Genomic DNA, 23347 nt, shown 5'->3' on the forward strand with positions numbered 1-23347 from the left:
CCCACCACCCTCTGAGTGCCAGGATATTTCTTTTCTTAGAGAAAGTATTGATCTAAATCAGGGGTGATCAACCTCCAGCTCACAGGGCCATGTCATGTGGCCTGTGGGGCTTCTCACATATCTGGAAACCTGGAGGCAGGGAGAGCAGTGGCAGCATGAATTGAAGCAGCTCTGGAGACAGCAGTTATAATGCTGCCACCACTCTCCTGCTGCCAAATTTCTGGACAGGTGGAGAATCTCACAGACCAGATGACAGAACCCTGTGTGATGGATCACACTGGTGTGCAGGGTCACTTGTGGCTGGATCCAGTGTGTAGGGTAAGTCAGCATGCTGGACTGCAACTGCAGGATCCAGCCCGCGGACCAGCTCTGAGCCACTCATTCAGCCCACACGGCTGGAGGCTGCACACCACTGAACTAAATCAAGAAAAGAAAAGGATACTGCCGCCTCTTCCTTTCAGGAGCAGAGGGAGAAAATAAACCGTCACTGCAATGCAAGAAGGGAAAACCACCATTACCTTCAGATCCTCATGACTGACTTCAAGCACATTGGTGACATAAAACGGTCCGTGCTGGGCACTGCTTGCCTCCTCCATGAGCTGTGTGTAGATGTACCCAGCAGAGGACATGATGACTATGATGTTCTTTCCCTCCTCGTTGAACAGAAAGGTGACATCCCTGATTTTGGAGCTTGGTAAAAGGAAATAGAAGGTTGGACTCAAGGCGTCTACTGAAAGGTCGTAAATCTGTGGGTGAAGGGGGGGAACAATTAGCAAAAAGTCCGTAGAACAGCCTTTCTTCATGGGGCACAATGCACTGCAAGTGCTGAGACCATGCAGCGACAGAGATTCTTCCTACAAACATGCAAGTACTTGTGCAGGTGCATGAGGACAGCTGAATAAAGAACCACCCCAGTAACCGAAGACCCACAAGCTGCGTTTTTCTTTTAATTTTCAGCAGAATAAAAGAAATATTGGCCCCACACTTCAAAAGCAGCCTTCAGTTTTGGGTGTACAAAAGTTAGGCAACCAAGGCTAGATTTGAAGAGGCACCAACGCTCGCACCTGAAGGCAAAGGGACTCAGAGGTGTTCAGTACTTCTGAAAACCATATGGGAAGTGTCACAAGTCAGGCACTTGCAACACAAGGTGTGAGACTTGCCTTTTTAATTGCAACAAAGATATACTTTGTCATTATAATCTTGGTGTTTTGTTCTTTGTTGTTGGTTTGGGGGTTTTTTTGTTACTGCAAACTGCCCAGAGCCCTTGTATTGTAGAGGGTAGAATACAAATGTAACAAAAGGAGTAAGTGAATAAAGATACATATTTAAAAGCTAAAGATAATATTATTGCCCTTACTAACACACAACAGCTTCTAATTAAGAGCACTGCGACATTTTGACAAACATGCCAGTGAGTTTGGCAACTGCCAGAACTGCCTCAGTTTAGGGAAAAATGAGGAACAACCAACAGCACCAGAAGCTAGTGATGCTACCTTCACAAAGTCTGCAGTTACAATAGCAAGCTCCGTCTGAGACCCAGGAAGCCAGACAGCCTTGATGATGAAGTTGCCTGTGGCCAGCTGGGGATGAAGTACCAAATGATCTGAGACGGACCCAGAGCTGCTGAACGTTAGCACATGGCAGTCCTAGGACAAGAGAGAGAGAAAAGTAATTAAACTTAGCCAATTGTCCAGTTGGGGGGCGGGAATCCAGACCTGAGGAACAGTCCCTTTCACCCAAAATCTTGTTTAAGATCTCTCCTAAGCAGCTGATCCAATAAAACATACTATGTACCCAATATCCTTGCCTCTGTCCTCCAGCCCAGAGTCCCACCTAATGGATTCATGAAAGCAGAATCCAATCCTTGCTTTTCAGATGAACGCTTCTGCCTTTTGGAGTTTGCAAAAATGTTTGAAAAAAAGCTCTTTCTTGACTAGCATGCGTCTTTAACTGTGGGAACTGCATGAAGCTTCAAAAGCATGCAAAACAAGACCCACTACTCAGCACTGGAAATGACTACAGACCATATTTAAGTCGCATTCATTTCAAATATCTTATTTGTGCAGATATTTAGTAGGGGTGTGCGAAGCGGGCCATATTTGATTCAGATTTGGCCCGATTCGGGGGATAGAGATTCAATTCGTTGATTTGGATCACTGTTCTGATTTGATTTGGCCAAATCCCAATCTGAGGATTCAAGGCTGATTCAGAGAATCAGTGATTCAGACATAGACACAGCTTTAAATGTTTTTTCTACATGCCTCGAAGTACCAGGCATGGCTCATGAACGTTGCAATGGTGGGGCGGACAGACAGTCCCACAGGAGCATGGGGCGGCCCCCCAGCGTGCTCAGCAGCGGACTTCCCCGTGCTCCCCCAGCTCAGAGATCGGCTGTGGGGGGACCCTGGGTGCCTCCCCAGACCCAGGAGGCACTAGTCACTGAGCCAGGGGGTGGAAGTCCCCCACATGCTCCACGGCAGACCTGGAAGTGGACCAGAAGTACTTCTGGGTCCGCCACCAAGTGTGTTGGGGAGCCTCCCACACTCCCGTGGGATGCGCCATCCGCCAGAGCATCTCAGTGGTCACAAGCAGCCTGGTATCTTGATGTATGAAGAAAAAACATTTAAAAGCTGTGTCTACGTCTGAATCATCGAATCTCTCCGAATCAATTCAGAGGGTTCCGATTTGATTTGGAGAGATTATACAGTCTCCCGATTCAATTCAGATTTGGAGCTTCAGCCACCAAATCAGGCCAAATCTCTGCCGAACTGAATCAGCAACCGAAGCTTCACACAGCCGTAATATTTAGCTTCTGTCACACCAACATACAAGCAGCTGAGTGAGTACTAGATGAGGAAGACTTTTAGTTGGGTATTATTGTAAATAGTTTAAAACGACAATTAGGACTGAAGTACTAAATGAAGCTGCAGCTAAAAACACCAGGTAAGTGATTCAAGAGCTGAATGCAGTAGCATATCCAGCATATCTTGTACAGTCTGCTGTAACTCTATAACCCATCTCCTTGGAAGAGGTGCCCCATTTGCATTGAGATTACGTTTCCAAGCAGTGAAGGAGCTCTTGCATGCCAGAACCTCACCTTCAGTCCACACACAGCAAGGTAGTCCTCCTTGCAAGGATTTCCTGTTAAGCTCAGCACAGTAAAGGGAACTGGTGCAGAGGCAAGGCGGGTGAGAGTCAGTTTCCTTTTGCTGGAATCCGCTTGTTTCAGCAATGCTGAGAGCTGTAACACCGTAATCTAGAAAATAACGGAGTCAAGTTAATTCTCCAACCCAACGATCACAAACATTCACAGTATCTAGGTTCTCATATAACCCCATCAGTGTCCCTGCAGCAAGCAAGACTTCCCCCCCTTTGAGGACGAAATACTCACTCACGGAGGCTTTCCTATTTAATTGTTTAGACTAGAGAGTAACCAGTTCTGACAGTGGGAAGTCCAATTGATTTTCTGCTTATTGTATAACACTTGAAGTCTGATTCATTTTACTTCAGAGTATAACTGTACAGCATAGCATAGTACTGGTCCCGAGGTGCATCCACTCTCAACTCACCTTGCCCTTCTCATGACTCACAGCCAGATGCTGGCGGCGCCCATGAGGGGAGGAGAGCACACACATCGCTACCCGCCTCAGCACGTGAGCACTGATTAGCTGTCGGATCGTCTGGCCCTGGTCACCGCTGTAATTCATTCGGACATTCTCAAAGGCACCTTCTTGAGAGCCAAGAGTTGGGACCTGAGATATTGGAGGGAAAAAAAAGTGATCCCTGCATTCCTAAACGCCCAAATACCTAAAGCAGATATTTCAATCAGCAAGCCTGTTAGTAACATACCATTAACTGATCTGTCATTTCCACCGTCTTGTCCACAGCATGTAGCTCATTCAGGGCTTGCTGTGCCCGGCTGCTGCTTCCCATGGCTGAAGCCTGCTGGAAGTTAATCTGAATGGCCTCCATTAAGAAGTTCAGCATCTCCAACACCAAAGGAGCAAAGGAGAAGTTGGCCTGCAAGAAACAGACATAGCAAGTAAAGCACAAGATATAACCTTGCAACCTTCTTAGAACTTCACACACAAGGTTATGTTGAGACAGTGTTTATGGGCTTGTTACGCAAAGAAAAAAACCAAGAAATACACAGCTCGTCTAATATCCCCTACAGCCTACTACACTTTCACTCTGCATCAAATACCAGTATGAAACACAAATACTCAAAGTTAATTCTCAACCTTCCCTGCATTAACAGTATCAGCATGGCTCTAAATCAAATGATGGAAGCATTTAACTACATGGTGCTGGCTGCTGGAAAGAAAGCCTTTTTTTCTAGGAAGATAAAACCCTGAGGTACTGTTCCTGATTGTTAAATGCATTTTGAACTGTACCTGGGATTGCAGCTCCTCCCGACAGCCCTCAACATTTCTACACAGGCTGCTCTTCTTTGGCTTTTCTTCATCCGGACCCTTCCCCTCACTGATGGTGACCTTGGATTTCTCTGCTGGGGAGGTGGTAGCATGGCGGATGACACTCTCAGGCACTCTGGGTTCACTCTGGAACGCAGATTCCTTCATGGTGGAGCTCATACCACTACTGGGAGTTCTCTTTACCAGAGCCTGGAAAAGATAAAGCAAACACTGAGGGCCCAGTTCTTTAATATCAGTGATCAAACCCCTACTTATTTCAACAGAAGTAAGAATAACTCCTTAGGCTATTATGTGTGAGAGGTACTAACAGTAGCAGCTGCTAGGAAACTTCGGAGGAGCAAGGATCCGATAAGTGATCAACGCAAAGCTGACCACTGAAGCAGAAGTCATTTATGAAGATTCACAGGTGTAATCTGGACAGAGACCTGCCAGCAAATATCCTCTTCATGAATGGGATGAAGTTATTAAGCCACAAGCAGGGGTAAGCTTATTTTACAGTAGACTTAGGGTACAAACTGGGGTTCTGATGCACTGATGCCATGCAATAAGCACTGTGCAAGATAAAGCTAGGCAAAGCCAAACATAAGGCAACTTGTGATAGCGTCAGGACAGTTTCAATTGAATAATGAAGATCTTTTACCAGGCAACTGCCATCTTCCTTGGCTCCACAGTCACAGAAGAAGGAACCGTATTTGGCATAAGAAATCTCATGGTCCTTGTGGCAAACTTTAGCGCACACTGTGCAGACACCAACACCATCCACCATCTTACAAGTGTGACAATGGTACCTGCACAAGGAGTCAACAAGTTAGAAATGACCGCCCCTCAAAGATTTTGCAAACCAGGCTTCTCCCAAATCGTAACAGCCAGAGAATTCAGGCTGAAATTCTGAAAAGGAAAGACTCTTACCAGTGTTGGTTCATGAACTCTTTCTGTGTGATGGTGAAGGTGCAGAGTTTGTTACAGAGAGAATCTTCATCCTGCGCAGGAAGGAAGATCTTTTAAACCAGTGCCTGACACACACCTACCTACTTTGGAGTCACGTGACTTAGAGCAAACCCCTCTGCTGAAAACACATTTGAAAAAGGAGATTTTAGCACCACATATGCCAAAGAAAAGCAGGCACCAAGCAACAAGAGGCTAAGTACTTCACTTTGCATCCAAGGAGAACTAGATGATAATGAAAATAAGATGCCAGGGCCATGGCTTTTACAAGAGTGAAATACTGAGGATGATGGATTTAATTTCACAGAGGGGCATCTAAAGACCTACTCCAGTTTAATCACTTATTAGAATCAACAAGGCCAACACCTTCTTACTCAACATTTCTCGCTCACCGTCTCTATTTTTTGCTTTCCTGGCAAAAGCTTTTACCTTGGGCAACAAAGCCGATGCAGTGGATCTGTGCAAGAATCAGCCGGACCTTTCCTACCTCACGCACCATTTAACAAAATTGCCAGCTGAGTTCCAATCTTTATTACCAATAATAATTAAAAGACACAGTGGATATAGCTGAGCTTTCATATTCCACTCTGGGTTTGTCCAGATTTGAAACTGCAAGAAAAAACTCACTCTTACACCAGCATAAATCTGATCTGGGTGCTGTATAGAAACACAGAAGCCTGCTTTGACCTCCAGCCCAGAACCTACCGAGTCTTCAGCTTGAGAGTCTTCTTCCTCCACAGCCAGCTCTTCTACCCAATCCGAATCAACCTCTATGGCCCGTTCTTCTCCATCAACCGAAAGATGACTGGGTCCCTGGCCGCTGGTCTGGCTCAATGCATTGGTGACGTCAGCCAAATAAGAGACAATATGGCACGTGCACTCCAGAATGGTAACGTGCTATGAGCAATGGATGACAAAAGAGAAAAAAGTTAAATTCTGCTGGTTCAAACGAATTTTAAATGAGCATGAACATTGCTCTGCCATATGAAAATGCTTCTAGTTTTTCAAGACAAAGACCAAAAGAATCTGTATCACTTAACTGTACTACAGGGCACAACTGGACGCTGCTACGCCTCGTGGGCCCAGGGTAAGACTTATCTGTCACATGCAGCTATGTGTAGTGTACAAGCTGCACTGCACTAGGATAATGGAAATGCCAAACCCAGGTGAGTTTCAACCTCTTGCCAGATGAACAGAAAAAAATAGAAAAAGAAAAGAAGGCACCTCTTGCTCTTCAGAAAACAAAATATCAGCCGAAACAACCTGCGTTTGGTGTCTGCCCAGAAAAAGGTGGAATTTTATTTACTTGCAATATTTGCTTTAGAGAGCCAAATTTTCAGTAAGATGGAGACACTGAAATGGCAATGGCATTGTTCTGAAAGGGTAAATGTGGGACTTTAAAGTGAACTTAAGTTTACAGAGCATTTCAAAGAAAACTGGTCAGTATACTCTGTGTATAAAAAGAACAGTGCAAAGGGAAGACTAAGACTTTACAAAGATGTATCCAAACACATAACACAGTTATTTCATAATTATAATCAACTGCCTGGTAAACTAGGCCTGGTCACCGAATACCGAAAATACTTGGGGCTTTGTTCACACTAGAAAGTTTGCTGTTTTAACTTGATTTGTTAACTCCCAAACCCAACTAGTGCAGACACTTATGGCCACATAAAACTGCTCACACTGGTAAGACTTTTTCAGCTTCTGAATTGGGATAAGCAACATCAATAACAGGCAACTTTTATACTCGAATGAAGGAGTTCACACTAGGACTTACAATGGGTATAGTCAAATATGAAAACCAGCACAAAACAAACCAACATCTCTGGTACAGAATTGGCCCATGACTAAATAATGAGAGCAGAGAACCATCCATGTCTTACCTTTCCCTGCATGACATTAGCATTCATTTTTTCAATAACATTCTTTTGAGACAGGTATTTCTTGCTGCAAGACAAAGGAAAGTAAGAAAATAGATACAGAAAGTCATTCTGAGGAAAATATTCATTCAATCCTCACTAAGGACAAAATCTCAAGTAGTCTGTTTGAAACGATTATCCTAAATTGCCTCCACCACTCTCAACTACAGGGAATGCAACAAAAAAGGGCGACCCTCACACGACACCAACTCCCTGGAAGTTCAAGTCCAACCACAGAGCCATCTAAATACCAACACAGTTCTCATTCTTCTTACCATCTGCTCAGCCAATCGACCGCAGCACTGTGAAGCTGGAGATGGCCCGCACCTTGCCCAGCACTAGCTAGAGTTGCCATCACAACCATCAGTTCAGGAAAGCCCGTTCCATCACCATTGGCTAGCATTTCTGTTGCCATCGGTATCAAGGTACTCAGCAGAACAGTGCACACGCCTTCTCCAACTTGGCTAATCAACAATAAGAAAGTTCAAGAGGAATTAAACCATTCAAGACCCGGTTAAATGCATTTCACAGTTACTTTGAGCTCTGCAGTGTCCACATCCCCAAAGCAAATCAAATTCCCAGAACATCACAGATGACTGCTTGAGACAGACACACGCTCTGACTGTTCTGACAATGACAACAGGGGCCTTGCAATGTGACAGATGAACAGTACGAATTAACGCCCATCAGTAGTTGTTAATGTAATAGATAAATAAGAGCTGTCTACACAACAAACTGTATGTTTATTGAGCGCACAGTAAGTCAGTCACATAAAGGAACTCTACCTGTTCTCCCGAACAATGTACGTTGTTAGAAGTTGCAGCAGTTGTCTATTTTCTTGAACAACATCCAGCTGATCTGAATCTTTTGGGGGTGACATAGTCATCCTGGTTAACCAGGCCTGAAGACGTACAGGCTCCACACAAGCCAGCTGGGCCAAGGAGCCACAGAGTCTTAAGAGGCTGGGATTAGGGCTCTTCTCAGCTAAGAGACAGAGACATCAATGATTGATAAAGCATCTTTAAGCTGAACAAGTAAAAGGACATTTTTCCTATTATTACTAGTCTCATGCCAATACAAAGACAATGCCTTGAAACTGGTACCAAAAGCAAAACGCAACAGAAATCCATCAATGGCACTCAACCGTACAGCTATTCCTCTTAGACCATTCTAAATCTATTCCTTCATTAGTTTCCACAGGCTCTTTCTCCCTCTCTCAGAACGGGGGATACCCAGTGACATTTTTCAACTAGTGACTATCTTCACATGCTCACACACATTAAGGATGATGCCAGACTATCCCCGCCTGTTTGCTCCTCCTGACAACGAAACTTCCTACTCAACTTCTTTCTAAAGTGGAATTCTGACAACTGGAACTGAGCTTCTAATACACACTGAAAGGACAAATATTTTAAGGAAATAAAAACAAAATAAGTAAGAGTGTGGTAACGACAGAACTCAAGCTAGGGAAAAGAGGTGAGAAAGGGAACAAATAAAAGGACAATTTGTTCAAGGCATATTTCAAGTCTTCAGTTTCTTCCTAACACTTGCTTTTCAAGCATTTTCTACCTGCAATATATGCAGAGTGAACATGTTATCCAAACAAAGCTGTGATGCAAAGTTTAAAGAGTATCACTTACTCAGCTGGAAGAGTTTAGTGAAGAATTTCAGGACTCTGTTGCAGAATTTAGCTGAGAGGTTCTCATTGGCTGTTGCCATCATGATCTGGACCAGTTCTCCACTAATTGAGACAAGGAAGAACAAAACGGGATCTTTTTAGAAGCTGAACTATTTTTCTTCACTGTTATTCCTTGTCTCCCATTTTAAAGATTAACAGTTCATGCTGTCAAGCACTACAGAGAGGTGGGAGACGCATCTAAGCAAAACAAGACTGATATGATGGTGGATAATAAAGGAGGCAGGGGTGGAGGTCACAGATTCATAAAAGATGCAGTACCACATGAAGCTCCCTTAGAAGGCAGAACTCCATTCATGATCCCGCTACAGAAAAGGATATAGATGAATGTACCTTTCAATAGTCCTCAGAAGGGGAGGAGGGGCTGTGGTTGGAGCACACAGCAACTGCCCCAGTTCAACTGTTACTTGGGCACGATACTGTAGTGATACAAATTAGAAACAGCCCCAGTTTGACACTGAATGAAGCAGGGTTAAAGCTGCAATGGCTTTGCTACACTTGTGTCACTACAGAATCATGCAGAAGTATAATTCGTAGATGACACCAAATTATGGGGCAAAGTAAACACGCTGGTGGGCAGGGAACCGATTCAGGAGGATCTGGACAGGTTGGAAAAGTGAGCAGAACAGAATATGATGCAGTTTAACAAAGGTAAGTGCAAAGTGCTGCACCTAGGGAGAAGGAATCACCAGCACACCTACAGACTGGGAGATTACTTTCTAAGCGGCACAGCAGTGGAAAGGGAACTCAGAGCCATGGTCAACTCCAAGACGAACATGAGTCGTCAATGTGAATAAGTGATCAGTAAAGCTAATCGCACTCTATCATGCATTAGCAGGTGCATCACAAACAGGTCTAAGGGGGTGATACTTCCCCTCTATGCAGCATTAGTAAGACTGCAGCTGGAGCACCGTGTCCAGTTCTGGGCGCCGCGCTTCAAGAGGGATGTAAATAACTTTGAGAGGGTACAAAGGAGGGTCACCCATATGGTTAGAGGCCTGCACGAAAGGCCCTATGAGGAGAGACTGAGGGACCTGGATCTCTTCAGCCTGCACCAGAGAAGGCTGAGAGGTGATCTTGTGGCTGTCTACAAATTCATCAGGGGAAGGCAGCAAGGAAGAGGAGATGCTCTATTTACCAGGGCATCCCTTGGAGTTACTAGAAATAATGGCCTCAGACTGACAGAGGGCAGGTTTAGATTAGACATCAGGAAGGACTTCTTTACAGTGAGGGTTACCAGAATCTGGAATGAGCTTCCAAGGGGGGTGGTGCTCTCCCCTACCTTGGGAGTCTTTAAGAGGAGACTGGACAAGTACCTGGCTGGGGTCACTTGACCCCAGCGCTCTTTCCGGCCCAGGGCAGGGGGTCAGATTTGATGATCTACTTAGGTTTCTTCTGACCCTAACATCTATGAAATCAGTGAAGTAACAGCTGGATCCTATCAGTTTAAATCATTTGCTATTGATATAATTGTTATATCTGTCTATGCCCCTAAAAATCCTACACAAGAAGGCAACATGTTCCTTGCGAACTCTACATATTCCCCACAGAGGCAAGTGTGGCAAGACTAGAAAGGAGAGAGGAGAGAGCAATTCTTCAATATGTCACATCCCATCACAACTCACCTCTCTGAAAAGAATTCCTCCATGGCTTTCCGAGCCTGGCTGCTCTCCAGCTGCTTCTCCAGATGCTGCAAACACTCCTCCAAGATAGACTCATCAAGGCCACTGAGGATTAAAAAAGAAAATAATAATAAAATAAAGTTGAAGCAGGAGTGCACATTCACAGCTCCAGTGCAGTGCAAATTGCTTAACTATGGTAAATCATTTTAACAAATAAACCCATGACTTCTATACAAGCAAAGTTTTTTCTCGAACTGGAAAGAACCCTAACGAATGAACATTACATAAACATTAACAGATTCACACTACAGCCGGCGATAAAGCAGCCCTGGCTCACCAGGCAGTGGGAACTAAGGAAGAACCACACAATTACAAGTAAATACAACTCCAAGGAAAACAAATGGAAGTGAGAGCCCCTATGAAAATGTAAAGCAATTCAAATTAAATGAGGTTGTAGTGCAACATTAGAGTAAGTTGTTAGACATGAAAGGAGTAACCAGACAGTCTAGTTCTGGCAGTCGACAATCGTTTAAGGCTGTGGGGCTGGATTGACCCAGTTGAGGCCAGAGCCAGGCAGGCAGACACTAAGACCCATCCACTGCTGCTTTTCCCCATGGTGGCAGAGGGCAGGTGCCCACACTGGCAACTTTTACCCACAGGAACAGGGAAAAGCGACCTGTCAATAAAGCCCCACATTTGCAGGCCAAATCAACTGGCCTTGCAGGTGAGATCATAGGTTAGTAACCCCTGGTCTAGTCCACACTGCTGCCAATGTTGGATTATATAAAAAGTGTGTTACGAAGAACACTCTGGTTTTGTAAGTTCAACGTGATCAGTCCCCCTTCTCTCTAGAGACTACTCAATAACAACAGAGATATGTCAGGAGGTCTTTTCATTTTCATTGCCTCTAGATGTACTGTGACCAATACTTTTTCTCTCCCCGTGGAGTTAAACTCTTCAGCCTTACACCAAACCATGCATCTACCTCTTTTTAAGCTTCCCTCAAGTCACTTCCTTGTTTTCCAATCCCTGTATTGCTTTTTCTAAACTCCAAGTCACCAGTCATTCTGGTACCCGGTGCTTGCACTTGAAAACAATGTACTAGGGTGTGTTCGACCCAGAGCACACAGAAAAGACCATTACTTGATGCCTTTATGAATGCACCCCACCTGTACGGCAGCAAAAAAGGCCAGTGTATCACATTGTGAAGTCATGTCTAATCAGCTGCCCACTATAAGGCTCAAGTTGCTTTTAGTAGCACTCTTTTGCAAGCTTTTTTCCTTGTGTGGCTTGGAATAACAGCCATGCTTCTGCAGCAAACATTCCCTCAACGCACCCTCCATGGAAAATCCAATTACACTTTCATTCTCTAATAGAATATGTAGTCAGCTCCCTTCTGAGTTTCTTCCATCCACCAGGGATCAATGTTAAAAAGATGCAATATCATCATGCATAATGGTTTTACATCTCAGATAGCTGGGATGTGCACCTGTACACGAAGCTGATTATCTTGGTACTTACACAGACAGAATGGGAAAGGAAAGGCATAAATCTGTCTGGTTTGCGATGAGAAAGCTGGGATTAGCCAGCCTAACTTAATAGAGCAAACAATAGAGAATTAGCTGAACACAATGGTTCTGATCAGCATCTCAAGTCTTGATTTCATGCTCGTTGTTTAACATCCGTTTGTTTAACAGCCACAAGTTCTCCACTGTTCAAATATAAACATAGGGTCCATACTCAGTTAAAGCAGATTATCACATTCACACTGCTTATTTGTATCTTGCACTCCTCTGAAGTTCCTGCAGCACAGAAGAGAACATACTAGTCCCTGCCAGTTTGTAATGCTGGTAAAGAAGCTATACTGATGCATAAGGATTGTGATCATCATTCCCACATGCCTGGCCACATACCAGAAGGAGGGCCAGTCTGTATGTGTTTACCTGTTGGGATCGGAGTGATTAGCCAGTATGTTATAACATCCCGTGATCAATTTCTCATAGACACGAGCCAGGAACTCATCTGACTCCGCAGGCCCCAGGACCCTTTCCAGGGAGTTGCTGCTGATCTCTGCCACACTTTCCGTGCTGGTCTCCAAGAGAAGGGGCAATAGAGTATGTATCACCTGTTGTGGGTTCAGTTCATCCGACCAGCTTGAAAGGAAAAAACAGGAACTCCATTAACACTGACATAAGCATGCTAGAAAATGAACTCTACAGTAAAATTTAGATTAAGAGGCATGCAGGCAGAATACAACTCTAGATGACAGCCACGATCCATGTCAAGCCCACAGCCCATTTTGAACAACTCCTCTACCTATTGCCTCTGAGATACTTCTGATTCCCAAAACTATGTGAGCGACTGCAGTAGATTAAACAGCCACAACACTCTCCTAGACAGTCCCTGCACCATTCAGTATATCTTCTTAAAATGGCTGCAGTATCAGCCTCTAGTTACATGTATCCAAAACCCACAGTGAAGTCACTAGGCAAGAAGGATTTCTGTTCTACTTGGTTCTTGTGACACTCTGGAAACACTAACACTCCCAACATGATGTACTTGGTGTCATAATCTAAAAAGCGAGATCGCACTTCAGCTGCTTTCCAATTCTGCAAAAAAAGTTTACGTATTCTTCCTCCGAGGGAGAAGTTTGGCTTCTAGAAATCCTTTGCCAGAGCAAAGTTATTGTTCACTGAAACTGGAAAAACCATAAAGAAACTGAGTGTCAAAGACCAGATGTATACACACAATTCAGAGTGCTTGCTCTGAATCTGACTTGAGTTCAGTGTTTAGAGATCTTAGACCCTGGTCTCAAGATCAGACTCCATCACCTCTTTTCTCCCCATATCCAGAAATTGCAAGTTGAAAGGCAAGGTAAGAACCTGCAGAACGAGAGAATAAAAACATTCACTTACACAATGAGGTCCCCAGTGAGTCTGACCAAGGAAAGGAGCGTGTGTTTTAAGGAGGCTGCAAGAGGTAGACTCTGGCTGCAAAGGGTGCCCAGGTGAGCAGCCTGAACTGCACTGATGTAGCTTTCCGCTGGGATTGTGTCATTTGCAAAGGCATTGCGCTAAAAAGAACAAGGACAAATTTAGAAGACATCACAGGGAGCATAGTATGGAGCATCAGAAAGGAGAAGCATATGGGAGCTCAGTGCAGACTGTCAGTGTGCAATTTGAAGTTCACCTTTAAGGAATTAAAAAATCCACTGTTGTCCACTGTTGTCCTACAAGCCCTATAGTGCTAGAAGTTCTTCTGTTCATAGCACTACACAGATCTCTGCCTTGATTTGACCAACCCGGCTGTGCTGATAAGGATACAACATGCTCAGACTTGTAATTTCTATTGGTCAAATTTCTGTTAGAGGTTAGAATACCTGAATTCTGTGCTGATTCATGTAAAATCGGGAGCACTCCTGTGATAGCAGATTGTGGAACCCTCCTAACCTGAAGGAGTATTTCCCCATGATCAGATTTTACTATTTCATTTTGAAATTAAACAAGAACCATAGTAGACACTTTTCCCACAAAGCTACATCATCAGGGTTATTTCAGGACCACTCTGAGGCAAGGCTGGACTCACCCATGATCCAATGTTTGGAAATTCATTAGTATGAATGTTGTTCCAGGATTCACATAAGGTCTGTACTGCCGGTGGCAAGTTCTGGACAAGTGTTGGACCTGCAAGGAAAACAGGGATTAGAGTTCTTGGAAAGAGTTTCAAAGGGATCGCCAGGAATCTGAGATTCAGTTAGGCAGTGCTTAAAAGCAAGAACTTCATCATCCAAATTAGGCAAGTCTATCTGGATAGGACAGGGATAGTTAGATTTGTTTGATGTCCCATTCTGCTGGCAAGGCTGGTTGTGTGTTTTTCTAAGTTATGTCAAGATCATTCTAAACAAAGCTTGCACTGGAAAAAGACGTTAACTCAACGATGCTAAGCTGTCAAAATACTTTCATCAAGTCGCTAGTCAGTAGCAATCCCTCACAAAGAACTCTGAAAGCTTCACTTATTACCAAATCCGACAGCTTACCCCCATTAAAAATGCAGCCAAGCAGGCAGATTTCAACAACAACATGGAAAGGCCTAAAAAGCCAGAGAAGCGCTAGGGCAGCAGACTGTTAATATAATTGCAAAAAGGTTCAATTCCAGATGAAGTTCAAGCTAGCCATGGCTCTCATGACTTCCCCAGGCTGGTCCTAAACTAAGGAAAGGGACTCCACATCTCTAGGTGCTTAGTAGCTGACTTCATAGACTCAATATCCAGGTGCTAGAGATGATAGCTGGGAAGGAGGATAAATTGGGCAGTACAACAGCTTGAAGCAGAATGTTTATGCCATTGCAACAACTCTTGCTTAAATTTAAGCGCACAGTGGAATTTCATGGGAGCTCACCCAGAGTATTTGACTTGCAACGGCTTGATCCTATAGCCAGGACAGCAGCATAACCCCGCAGCTTCTCTTCAGAAGGTTTGTTTTCAGCCGAGCCTTCTTCAGACAGGCTCCGTAGCAAATAAGATCTGTATTGGGGATGGAAAGGATTCCTTTCAGAAGACCGTACAAAAATAATACATCAATACAGACAAGATGCCAAACTTCAGAACCAAACCTCTGAAATTTTAACTCATAAATCATGCAGTATAATTCTAGCTATTGCTTCTTTTTATCTTCTTTAAGCTTTTTACTAACAGAAATGGCTACTCAGCAAGTAAAAAGGCCAATTTACTTTCAGTTTCTTTTCCACAGGAACAAAGAGACCCTGGAATCTTACTTGAGGAGATTTAATCTCCTCAACTGCTAGTTACACTGTCTGTCTCAACAACAGCATAGAGAAACATAACCTTGGACTACAATCTCAGGATGTTACGAAGAGGTTTCATCTTCAGAGGTAAAGCCGTTTGTTTTGTAAGTTTGTCAGAAACCCTTGAATGATCAAACAAATCGATAACTTGGAAAAAGAACAAAATTCACAAGTTCTCGACAGAGTCCACTCTTTTAAACATTCGTCCCATAAAATATATTAAATTAAGCAGTGATGCTTAATTTAATGGACTATGTTAAAACTTCACTGGAATGGATAACTCAAACTGACGAGTCACTGACAGAAAAGGAAGTTTCATCCTTCTGAACGCACTATCCTCATACCTGGTGAATGTAGCATAGGTGTCAATAAGCTGCAGAGTAGCGGGCAGCAGGTTCTTGGTTATCTCTGATGATTTGTGTGGGTCAGTTTCTGCAGCTAGCTTAGAGAAGTGTTCATCCAGGGAAACCTGGATCTTGGAAATGGCAGCATCAAGGGTGTAAATGGACTGCAAACTGGGAATCTCATGCAGCTGGAGAATAGTGGTGCAGTCAATCCCACAGAAAGAGGAAATCTATTAAAAACAGAAGGATGACAATTTTTCAGAGCAAGGCATCATATGAAAGTCAACGTTCCATGCTAGCTTATACATATTTAGCATTTTCACCAGCTTACCTGTCGAGCAAAGTATTCCTCTGCTATTTCCACATCATATTTCACTGAGCTGCACTTAGTGGAGGCCAATTTAATGAGAGAAGCAGCATGTTCAGCTTTCATGCCTTGTTTGATCAAGTGATCCTGGAGCAATTGCAAAGAAATTTCACATTTAACATCATTTAAAAGGGCTGTAGGAATGAACTAGTCCATAAGCTATCATATTAGGGCAATTTGTTTTTAAGTCACATATATACCAATTCCAATTTCCCATTACTATGCAAAAACTACACTTCCTACATTCAATAAGCCTGGGAGAGCAGATTCACACTGCCACTGCCAATCATGGAAACACCTGCTACTATATTCTCATGTAAAAGTTGGAACTAAAAGTATACGGTGGTTTAATTCTCCCGACTGCTATCAGGAGGATGAAAAATGCTTAATCTATCCAAGACAGTTTGCACTTCTCTCCTCTTTAGGATTCAATACACACTACTGCAATTTCATTTCTTTCTTCATTCTTAGGAATGAGTATTGCTGCTTTAAATTCTAATAATACATTGAGAATTCAAGGGTAAGGACTGTACCTTGATCCAAACAACATAGGAGATGATACGCAAGCGGGAGGACCAGCGCAACGTATGCAGGATATCACATTCACTCATATCAGGCGTGTTCATCGCCAGCTGATTCATGTAGTTTTTAGAAGGGGGCAAAATCCCCAGGATCCTCCAGAGTATCAAGAAGTAGTACTGAAGTGCACAGGCCTCCTAATAAAGGCAAGAGAGGTATACATCAGTAAGAGCGCTTTCATTTGCCCTAGAACAGCTATAATTCTATCACTAGGTTTCTGTGTAGGTAAAGATACTATCCCAAAGATTAGAGTATACTAGACAACCCTTCTATCTGTGCTGAATGTGGCATGACTTTTCTTAGCTCACTCAACAATTTTATTTTCTTCACGGTGGCTCATTCCATCATCTTCTAGCTAAACCTCCTGCATACATTTGGAAGGCATGATGAGCCTGAAGTCAAAAGTATATAATATGTTTCAAGAGAACTTCAGCAGAAATGTCATTTAATATCATTTACCACCCAACTTGGCTTGGAGAGTGGACATTTTCAAAACTATCCTGGAGAGCCTGCTGTTCGAGTAAAAGGTTCTCTCTCACTAACAGAACTACAACAAAAGGAATATATGCCCTCCTAGCTGTAAAGAGCAAGTAATTCCTTCTAAGCAGTGAGGGAAACCTGAAACAGACACTGCCCTACAGGTTATGCTCATGAGTGAACCACATTACTGTCGCAGCATTGGGATGGTCTTTTAAGGAAAAAGTCCTTAACTCTGACTTAGTCAGCTGCTTCCCCTGGGATGGGTTTGAGACCAAGTATTGAGCAATAGCATGCAGGTCACCTGGTCCTCAGATAGAAGGCCAAAAGGCAATTCAATTTGGAAGAGACCTGTAAGGGATCAAGAAAGCCATGATGGGAGATGAGGGGTATACAACCTGCAAGTGTGCTCCCCTACCAATGAAGCAGATGATCTGCTGTGTGGGGGGCAAGCAACAGATCCTCCTAAGGTAAAGCCTGCAGAAGCAGCCCAGCCAAGAAACAGGACCTGGCTTATCTGTTTTGGTTTGCATTGGACTGCTCCGATTTCAAATTAACCCCGCCCCAGAAGATGGTACTGAAATTCTGCTGCTGCTGGGAGCATTAACTTAAACTTGCATAAAGTAAAAACCTACTGCAAACAATTCAGTTCTCAACTTCCATAACTATTGCCCAGACTCTCATAAAACCCAACCCCTGGAGCCGCCTGACATCATGGACAGTGCTATAACCCCACTGACATACGCCCTTACCAGTGCTGTGACGTTTTTGTTTTCTTTCCTCCGGAGGGTGTCAAACTGTGATCCAGCTGCAAGTAGTGAGGTCAGGGCCGCATAAAGCTCATCATACTTCACAATCCTAGAAAACAGGACCTCACAAACCTATGGAAGAAGCCAAACCAGGATTGTTTCTTCCTCAGTTGCACAACTCCCTATCCACATGCACTTGAGATCCTCTCCCGCACAAGCAAAACACACCGCAGAGTGTCAGCAAGAAACAACCTCAGGTCAGGTTTGTGACAACTGCTCCAATAACCACCCAGGGTGATAAAAGATGCATTCAGCGTGTGCCTAAAAGCAGCAAAATTTACAACAGGATCCCTGATGTACGTGAGAAACTGCCCCATCTAACAGCATGCTACCCTCTCGTCAGCTGCCACAATGCCAGTTTTAGTGAGCGAGGACAGCAGCCGGGGGCGAGAATAGATGGGACATGGGGCAAAGAGATGGGGAGGCAATTCTGAAGCCAGCTCCCTTTCACCTCAATTGCTAAGAAACTCAAGAGTTAACTTGGACTGAAAGGCTCTTTGTGTAGGTCTGAGTGAATCCCAGGTTAGTACAGTAGAAGAGGTCTCCTGTTCTTTAGCCAATGTTTATTTCCAAGCAACACAGAGTGGTCAAAGGAACTGCCAAAACATCACAACTGGGAAGCCTCAGGATGTTTCACCCAAGATGCCCATCTAAAACTTGAGCCTGAACACAAATTTAAACAATATTAAAATCCCTTGGTTAATTATTTTATACTGCTATCGCCTATGCAGCTAATGTTTACAGTTCCTCCTTAATAAAAACAGTAACTCTCAAGCAGGTTTCCTCTCTGGTACATCATATCTGCAGTCCAGGTCATTTTCTACACTGACTCTCTATGCACTGGAACTGAAAAGCACATTCTCTATCTACTGCTCTTCCCCCTCATTTCTCCATGTGGCTGTTGTAAAGTCAACAGAACCCAAAACCTAAAGGTCTGGAAGAAGTCTTTTAAAGAAAGGAAGTCTGGGTACCGTGTTATCTAGGCGGTTCAAGTCATCTTCGGAAGCTTCGGGTGACAGGATGCAGTAGAACCTGGGCTGTGGCACTGCATCTGAGACATAAATACCAAAGTTATTTAAATTTAGAATTAGCAATACTGTTGGGCCTATCATCACTAATCATTTTCTCCCCAAAGCCAAGCCATTCATGGTTTAAGGCTAGGAAAGAATTTTGCTAAATAAACTAAGGACACATTACATGCACAACTGTAAAAGGTGTTTAGACAAGCTGTACACCCGGTGACTGTGTTAAAAATAGGTTTACTTTAAGGCTTTTCACGTAATATTCCTAAAGTCTATGAGCACAAAATTCTGCCATAGCTCTTCCTCTGACCTGATGAGCAGTGTTTGGTCCAGTTTTCTTCCACTTCTTTAAAGCCATGGTAGATAGGGATAGCGGTTCGTCTACTACTCTCCTGGGATCCGCTGACCCAGCCTATGGGTGGGGTTAGCAGATTATATTGCACCTGTGTAAATGCAGACACCGAAAACAAAGGTTCACGGATAACTAAAAAAACCCATATAAAAAGAGTCCTAACTAACAAACTGTTTGAAATAACAGGACGCTTTCAGGTAGAGACGGGATTTATACATTTCAGTCAGTGGAGCAAGACTACAGTCCAAGGTTCTGTTTTCCCCCGAATGTAGAACTGCCAACAAACAAAATGCAGACAAGCTAAACTCGGAGAACGCTGCATTAAAGGTATTTGTGAATCAGTGAAGAGACACCGATAGGCCTCTACCCTTATCAGAAGTAAGGCAGGTTTACTACTCTGGGCATTACTGTGGAAGCATCTCATGCTATCCAACATCTATTCACATACAGTAGCAGTAGTCATGCCACAACACTACTAAAGCTGCTGCTAGAACCAAATGTCTGCTGTCACAACCTCGCAGGCCATTAGTGAATTCAAGAGAGTTACCAGAAGGGCTAAAAAGGAGGGTAACTAGAGATAAAAGAAAGCAACAAATTAAGTACCTGCTATAGTTCATTGCTGAGGCTAGACGAACACCTTGCTGGGGTCGTTTGACCCCAGTACTTTTTCCTGCCATGGCAGGGGGTCGGACTTCTCTCAGGTTCCTTCCAACCTTACCAACTATGAAACTACCTGACTGAACATCTGTAACGTACTTCCTCGGAAGCTTACCTGTTCAAACAAGTACACGGGAACTCTGGAATACTGATGAAGCAGATAGTCAAAGACCAGCAGTAGGCGAGCTAGGATTAGCGGTACAGACTGCAACTGGGAATCCATCTTTACAGTCAGCTCCAGAATGGTCTGGATACAGAGGGTCAAGATAGATCTGCGGCCTCTCTCAGAGAAGTTGTGGAAAATAAGCAAGAGGAGTTGGAGGTGTTCAACATTCAGGTCTTCTGTGTCACTGGGAAGTGCCCCCTGCAGGGCATTTTGTTTTAAAGTGCTCACAAACCTGCCAGCAGAGAAATAAATTGAAGTAGGAAGAGTTCTAGCAAGATGAGCTGTTCATCTATGGTTCACTCTTACAAGAGGGGTGGTTTAGCTACTGTAACGATGGGCTTAGTACAAGGACCCAATACCCACCAGGAATCTAGCAAAAAAAAAGTTTTGCCTTTTCTCTTTCAAATCAGTTCTAACAGAGCTACTTTATTCTCTGTTCATTTAGGTCTTGATGTGTAGGTAAATGTTTGCACTCCCTATTCTCATCCATATCCTGCATCTTTTCCTTCTGTGGAATTTCTGAAAGGTACCATCTCAAACACACAAAATACTCCTATCCCCCCTCTCCTACCCAACCCAGGATTTTTTTACCTTACATGAACAGCACCGATGTTGGATTAACTTGCCCAAACAAAAAATTCTGTCTCGCAGGAAGACAGCTAAGGAGAAAACTTGCTTGTTGTTATAATACTTAAATGTTATCTTACCGCTCCCAAACTTTGAGGCATTCTGGGACATCAGGGTCTCCCTGTGCACTGGCTTTATGCTGCCAAATTAGGAGAAGGCGGGAGAGTACAGACAGACTCTGGGGATGGATGTACAACGGCCAAGGTCCTTCCGAGAAAGGGGCCACTCCCAACTGCTGTAGAAGTGTATTCTGATGCAAAAAAACCAAATATATTATTAGTTGGGAGGAAAGCCTTACATGCTGCATGAAGTAAATCCAAGGCTTCAATTTGATATCTCTAGGTAGGTTCAGAGTTTAATGCATTGGTATTTCCCTTTGTGGAGTTACAATATTTGGCATATTTGGGTCAAATTAAGATGTTTATGTATCCATCTTTTTGTTATCAATCCTAAAGAGCCAAGCAGATGCACAGGAAATTCTTGTGGTAAAAAGCATATTCAGAAACAATTCTTTGAGCTAACGGCACCCCAACTACAGAAAATAAATCATTTTCCCCTTTAAACATCTCCACAGCTCAGAGAGTTAATTTACAGAAACACTGGGCTGGAAAGACACACTTCTAAGGCATCAAGAACAGTCCCCTGAATTCACTTGTCCAAAAGAGTCCACAAGATCATTCACTTTAACTCCTTCATCCATACCACAGCCACAGAGGACCCTATTAAAGAGCCCAACAGTGTGCCACAAGACAGGCATTGTCAATGCCTCAGCTACATCAATGGCAGGGGAAATTTCATAGTTTAATGCATGATTAGAGGATCAACATATGCTCTGTGCTGCAAAATACTGACAGTCCTGCCAATCTGACCTGGTAGAAAAAATTCATTTCAACCCCAGATCTGACAGATGTTTTGATATCACAAGAGTGTTGTTTAAGATGTTTCTAACAACCAGGGGTAGCACTAACACACCCCAGGAAAATTCCCACCTCTAGCTATAGCCAACGTCCAATGCTTCATCAGCAGGCAAAGAAAAAAAAGACGGCCAATTAAAAAAAAAATTATGAGGAAAAATACTTTCTTCCATACAGATGAGATCACCAAGCATCTCCCACACAAATAGTTTCCTTTCAACCCTATCAGAGAGGCACCAAATACCTGAATCGACATATTACTACACACATTGATTTAAACCCATTCCAGGATTAATGTAAGATACAAATAAGTATTAAATGACGAGTCTACCATTGTTTCCTATCCTGTGGAATACTTTGCGGTATCTTCTCAAGGAGGATCTTATTTCCCAGCCCCACCATGCTCCATTCCTTTACTCTCAGAATAAAATATTTTGGGCCACAAAGAAGAGTTCTCCAGCGGAGTATGAAGCACCAGTGTCCTCACACACAAATACATGGTCACCCACGGAAAGCCAAGCAATTTGGTTTTACATCCAACATACAGATTTTTTGCAGACTGACCTGCAAGGTAGGGGACTGAAGGTCTGAGGTCACCAAGGAATGGTTGAAGTGATACAATGCAGCAGCAAATTCCTCATCTGATGTGCCTGCAACACAATCAAGATCAAGCTGATTATTATTACAACTCTACCCGCAGGACTAGAAATCCAAAAGAGGTTCTTGTGCACTGACCCTTCAGCCCATCTTTGTCCACTTCCTTGATAATGCTAGCCAGTGTGGCCATGTGCTGCTCGGAAAGAGACACACTTAAGTAGTTGCGAATGAAATTGTTCCTGGAGTTTAGCATGGAGGAGGTGATGAAGTTCAGAATATTGGAAGCTAAGCTTAAAAACTGAAAAGGAGGAAAAGAAGATATGCATCTTAGAATCAAGACCAATAGTGGTTGAGGAAACATTGAACAAAGAAAAGCCATTGCTAAATCTATCAGATTTCTCAATACCCAGCTAAACCCTGCCTCCATAAACACACATTTTGGGGGGGTTTTTTGTTTTGTTTTTTTTTTACAGTCCAGCCTGCTGCACAACAGCTCCGTTCCACATCAAGTCTCTTTCACAGACAACTGTTCATTAGCTTCTCAACAGCACCATTCATTTTCACTGTTAAATAAAGGAACTGTTAACAGCATTATCAGGCAAGTTCACCTGCTGCAAACTAAACTGATGGCAGATTATCTTATATCTGCTTTTCCCTGGCAATAACGATTACTTAGACATATCTGCTGACTGAAGAGTAGCACAAAAGTTCCCTGGAAACCAATATCCCTGTCATTCAGACCCCCAGCCTTCCACTCCCCACTAGATGGTGATACTTCATTGTCAACACACTAAACTGCACAACATTTAAACAATGAAGTTGCTAGGTGCCAAACTGACGAGAGCCTCTCTGGGTTGAGAACCACATTATATCTCACTTAGGACACAATGAGTCTTGAAGACTGTTCTGTACCAGTTCTGGGTCTTTGCGGCTGGCCAGAATGTTCCCGTTCTCCCCAGTCGTCTGTTTGTTGGGGCTTTTCACTCTAGGTGAACTCTCCAAAGGGGGGGGTGGA

The 23347-nt window shown here is 43.5% G+C and overlaps 1 protein-coding gene across 1 annotated transcript in view; it reads right to left on the reverse strand.

Moving 5' to 3' along the window:
* The window catches only part of UBR4 (ubiquitin protein ligase E3 component n-recognin 4), a 101759-nt gene that overhangs the window by 62974 nt on the left and 15438 nt on the right, over positions 1-23347 (reverse strand). Inside the window, exons 16-44 of the mRNA XM_019541488.1 lie at positions 23245-23347; positions 22471-22630; positions 22300-22385; positions 20902-21071; positions 20144-20426; positions 19330-19462; positions 18969-19048; positions 17941-18069; positions 16666-16848; positions 16097-16219; positions 15766-15995; positions 15016-15140; positions 14204-14301; positions 13534-13691; positions 12562-12771; positions 10622-10723; positions 8941-9041; positions 8086-8284; positions 7576-7764; positions 7265-7328; positions 6084-6275; positions 5343-5413; positions 5074-5221; positions 4395-4622; positions 3850-4020; positions 3570-3752; positions 3098-3256; positions 1494-1646; positions 519-746 (exon numbers count right to left, since the gene is read on the reverse strand). The exon at positions 23245-23347 is cut by the window's right edge and continues 6 nt beyond it. Coding sequence (XP_019397033.1) covers positions 519-746; positions 1494-1646; positions 3098-3256; positions 3570-3752; positions 3850-4020; positions 4395-4622; positions 5074-5221; positions 5343-5413; positions 6084-6275; positions 7265-7328; positions 7576-7764; positions 8086-8284; positions 8941-9041; positions 10622-10723; positions 12562-12771; positions 13534-13691; positions 14204-14301; positions 15016-15140; positions 15766-15995; positions 16097-16219; positions 16666-16848; positions 17941-18069; positions 18969-19048; positions 19330-19462; positions 20144-20426; positions 20902-21071; positions 22300-22385; positions 22471-22630; positions 23245-23347 — 4459 coding nt within the window. The remainder of the gene's footprint in view (positions 1-518; positions 747-1493; positions 1647-3097; positions 3257-3569; positions 3753-3849; positions 4021-4394; positions 4623-5073; positions 5222-5342; positions 5414-6083; positions 6276-7264; positions 7329-7575; positions 7765-8085; positions 8285-8940; positions 9042-10621; positions 10724-12561; positions 12772-13533; positions 13692-14203; positions 14302-15015; positions 15141-15765; positions 15996-16096; positions 16220-16665; positions 16849-17940; positions 18070-18968; positions 19049-19329; positions 19463-20143; positions 20427-20901; positions 21072-22299; positions 22386-22470; positions 22631-23244) is intronic.

This window comes from Crocodylus porosus, unplaced genomic scaffold (genome assembly GCF_001723895.1).
Source record: "Crocodylus porosus isolate Cpor-Errol unplaced genomic scaffold, CroPor_comp1, whole genome shotgun sequence".
NCBI lineage: Eukaryota > Metazoa > Chordata > Crocodylia > Crocodylidae > Crocodylus > Crocodylus porosus.